At 37.1% G+C, this 4,743-nt stretch overlaps 1 protein-coding gene across 1 annotated transcript; it reads right to left on the bottom strand.

The window, feature by feature from the left end:
- Nucleotides 1-846: 846 nt before the first annotated feature.
- Nucleotides 847-2,043, bottom strand: LOC141638856 (uncharacterized). Its single transcript, XM_074448048.1, has one exon. The coding sequence runs from the start codon at nt 2,041-2,043 to the stop codon at nt 847-849; it is 1,197 nt and encodes a 398-aa protein (XP_074304149.1).
- Nucleotides 2,044-4,743: the final 2,700 nt, after the last annotated feature.

Here is a 4,743-nt window from a genome sequence, read left to right as displayed (position 1 = left end):
ATTAAAATAGTTAAACATCGAAATAGGCCATGAAATTTTAATATGATGTCACATGCATATTTTACAGATTATATGTAAAATTTTAGATAAATGTTATTTATTATGCATGATTTATAATTTTAATGGTTAAAATGATATAAATAGTGACTATTTTTAGCTAAAATAGCTAAAGTAAATTTTGTGGCATTAAGTTTTTCCCTAGTGTTGTAGATGTGATATGAACATCAGATCTAAAGTTGCATGATTAATTTTGATTGATTTAGTATGTTTATTTATTTTTATGTTATAAAATCGATAAAAGGGCAACTTCATTAGTCATAAAAATAAATTCGAAATCCTTGGTTTAAATTTTGCCTTTTCCAAGTTCTGAAATTTTTTAAGAATGTTCAAAATTTTGATTTTGATTTTTTCATAATTTTTATGTTTAATTTGGATTAAATGGTAAAAGTTATAATTTACATGATTTATTAATGAAATAAATTATAATTATTTGTGGGCAAATTTTATTGAGTTTTTGGAATCTTGGTAATATTCCAGTATTTACAAAATTTTGATTTCGAATTTTTCCAAATTTTTATGATTTATTGGGAATTATTTTATAATATGTTATGGTTAAAAGAAGTTGCAATAATACAAAACCAAGTTGAATTATTGTCAAAAATTGAGTAAAGACTAATTTTTGAGTCCTAAGAGAGTAAGGATAATTAACTTGGGTTTAAATTTGATTTAAGTATTGATTTGTGATTTTAATAAGTTTTTTTTTTGGTGTAATGTGAGTATATTATATATCAAAAACCAAAGTAATAGATACAAGAGGTGCAGGGATCGAATCCCAGTACAAACAAATCAACTCACTCCCATAGATTGCAACCAAACACAAGCTGTTTGGTCAGCTACTGCCCTACATTTCAGCTTTACTCTCCTCCTAACATCCTCCTCTATGTGTGCTGCTACCACCTCAGGCCTCATCAGACAATCATTTACTCTAGCATTATTTCTTTGATGCCATATAGAATACGTAAATGCATTGAACATAGCAACCTTCACCTTCCACTGAATGTTATTCCTCTGAGCTGCAATCAAATCATTCACCGTGGGGAAACAACCACCATACCATTGTACTAAACAGGACTGAACTTTGACAGAATACACACAAGAAGTAAACATATGCTCCACTGTTTCAGTCTGCAACTGACAGAGCAGACATAAATCATCTGCACAGCATCCAAACCTTGCTAGTTTACTCTTCACATTCATGCCCTCTTGCATTCTAAGCCATGTAGTCATAGAATGTTTGGGAACATTCCAATTACTCCACACAATTGCAGGCCAGTCAAGTTGAATATGATCAGGGGAGAGCCATTCATATCCACTCTTGATAGAGTACCCTTTAGGACTCACAGTCCAGCTGCCATCAGTATAACCAGTTTTGATTTTTTCTTTTACTTTGCAAATATTCTTCCAAACCCAGGTAGCATCAGTAGGGGGAGCATAGCAATGCCAGTCATGATCCTTGATATACACATCATTAATCCATTTGATCCATAGTCTATCTGCTTTACAATAAATCCAGTCAACCAGTTTGCCCACAGTGGCTATATTCCATATATCAGCTCTTCTAATCCCCAATCCACCTTCCTTTTTAGGCAAAGTAACCTTATCCCAGGCTACTAGTGGAACTCTATGGTAGTCAAGGGAGCCATCCCATAAATAGTTCTTACAGATAGCCATTATATTGTTTATAATGCTCTTGGGAATAATGAACATTTGGGCCCAATAATTCTGAAGAGTATTAAGAACTGCATTGATAAGAGTCACCCTGCCAGCATAGGAAAGTTTTTTAGCTCCTAATCCTCGTATCCTAGCTACCATTTTTTCAGTGAGTGCACTACATTCAGTCTTAGTAAGTCTTCCTGCCTTTATAGGCACTCCCAAGTACCTGAAGGGCATTGTGCCTTCCCTGAAACCAGTCACCAGTTTTATACCTTCCTTAATATCTTCATCAACTCCATTAAATAATATCTCAGACTTAACATTATTCATAGTCAGTCCTGAGGCCTTAGAGAATGAGGAGAAAGCTCTCATGAGCAGCCAGATAGACTGAGGTTTGCCCTTACAAAAAAAGCAATAAATCATCTGCAAACATGAGATGAGTAAGCTCCAAGTTCTTGCATAAGGGGTGATTCTGAAATGGCCACCTGTCAGTGGCAAATCTGATTAGTCTGGTTAGATACTCCATACAGATAGTGAATAATAGTGGAGATATAGGATCTCCCTGCCTCAGACTCCTTTGTCCTTTAAAATACCCAAAATTACTCCCATTTAGTGACAAAGTGAAAGAGGTAGACCTTACACATTGCATCACCAACTGAGTAAAATGAGCTGGAAACTTAAGCCCATGTAGCATTTGCTCCACAAAATCCCACTCAATTGTATCATAAGCTTTTTGCAAATCTATCTTGAACAAGCATCTTGGAGTCACTGCTTTCCTTGCATACAGGTGGACAATATCTTGGCAGATGAGTACATTCTCAATGATAGATCTGCCTTTAATAAAAGCTCCTTGGTTCTCATGGATGATATCAGGCAAAACCAGGGCTAATCTGTTACACAACAGTTTGGAAATCACCTTATAAACCATATTACAACAAGCTATGGGTCTAAAATGGCTCACAGTAGTTGGTCTATCACATTTAGGAATGAGGGTGATATTAGTAGCATTAATCTGACTGAGCATTCTTCCAGAAACAAAGAACTCCATTATGGCACTACAAATATCATCCCCAACAATGTCCCAGGAATCTCTGAAGAAGCCACTAGTATACCCATCAGGCCCTAGAGCTTTATCTATAGGAATAGCAAACACCACCCCTTTTATTTCTTCTTTAGTAACGGGAGCTAATAAAGAAGTTGTGTGAATCTCATTGCAGTAAGGACCTGTTTGCAGTACAGCACTTCTCACCTGATCTGTCCCCTTCTGACTTCCCAGCAGGCCCTGATAGAAATTCAGGAAAGCTCTCTGATTACTGACTGTATCAGTACAGAGATTACCTCTCTGATCCTCAATTTGCACAATCTTGTTCCTCAGGCAGCGTGACTTAATGGCAGAATGAAAATAAGCTGTGTTGCTGTCACCTTCATTGAGCCACTGAGTCTTTGCTTTCTGCTGCAGGAAGCTATCCCTTGCTTTAGACCAATATTACATCTCATCCAAAGCCTGCAATTCAAGAGCTATGGGGTCAGTTCTATCATAATTATCCTCAAGTTGCAGCTGAATATTCTCCAGATTGAGTATAGCTTGACTGGCTCTGAGTTCAACATCAGAAAAACAAGCTCTATTAAGTCTCCTGAGATCTCCTTTGAGAGCTTTCAATTTCTTCACCACTTCAAACATTTTAGTACCTCTGATTTGTTGACTCGAAGTGTTCTGGACAGTCTCAAGGAAACCAGGTGCACTACCCCACATATTAAAATACTTGAAGCTAGTATTTCTTCTACCATCCAGTCTAACATTCCTGACAATACAAGGAGTATGATCCATAATCCCCTCAGGGTGGAAATGAGCATTCATATCAGGAAATTCATCTAACCATTCTTGATTGATCAAAAATCTATCAAGCCTGTTATACTTTCTGTGATCAGGATCCTGCTTATTTGTCCAGGTGAAATAGGCTCCTGTAGCATGAATATCAGTCATACCACAATCAGCCAGGCATTCAACAAAAGCTTCCATGTCCTCCTGTTTAGTAGCAGCACCCAGTCTCTCATCAGGTGATATAACCGTGTTGAAGTCACTAGCAATTGCCCATGGAGTACATGGATTTTCAAAGGTCCTTAACTTATCCCACAAATCCAATATCTCAGAGCCCTCATTAAAAGCATAATCAAAAGTAAGGAAGAAACTTTTCTGAGTAGCTTTCACAATAACTTTGGAGTGAATAAATTGTCATATTGAATAATATGAACCTCAAAAATGTTTGGCCTCCATAATAACCATACCCTTCCTCCTTTATGCAAGCTACAATTGGTTGTGACACTCCACCCCTCAAGCATATTATGAGCTATATTACCTACATTGACACCATTTATTTTTGTTTCTAACAAGCCAAATAAACAAGCTTCATTATTCTGAATAAAACTTCTAACTATTTTTTGCTTATTCACACTATTCATACCCCGAACATTCCAAAACCTTATATTATTCATTATGAGAAGAATTAATTGTAGGGTCACCAATATCCTCTACTTGAATCTCCACATCATCTAATTCCTCTTCAGTAACATCTGTAACCTTAACCACCTGAATATCATTAGCAGAATCAGGAGGACCAGAATCTGATGTTCCTGCAGCTGCATCTGGTATGGTAGTTGATAAAGGAGGCCCTGCAGTAGCTGCTGATTCAGTTGTGGACTCAATCACACGAGGAACTACCACATCAAGGCATGGAACACTTTATCGGTAGTTGATTAAAGGAGGCAGTGTCGCCAAACTTTCTTACCAACCGGCCCGACCGAACTCGCCTGGCGATCCTTTATACAATTCTTACTTTCATGCCCTAGACCCTTACATTTCTCACACAAGATTGGTTTCCACTCATATTCAACCTTTAGCTGAACAATTAGCCCATTCTCATCTCTAAACTTAACTGCAGATGGGAAAACTTGCCCTACCTTCAACTCAATCATAGTCCGAGCAAATCCTAGCCTAGTTTTCTCCACAGTTGCAGCATCAAACTTTACATA

The sequence above is a fragment of the Silene latifolia genome, unplaced genomic scaffold, assembly GCF_048544455.1.
Source record: "Silene latifolia isolate original U9 population unplaced genomic scaffold, ASM4854445v1 scaffold_218, whole genome shotgun sequence".
NCBI lineage: Eukaryota > Viridiplantae > Streptophyta > Magnoliopsida > Caryophyllales > Caryophyllaceae > Silene > Silene latifolia.
The sequence above is the reverse complement of the archived record's forward strand: the minus strand, read 5'-3'. Positions and strand labels throughout refer to the sequence as shown.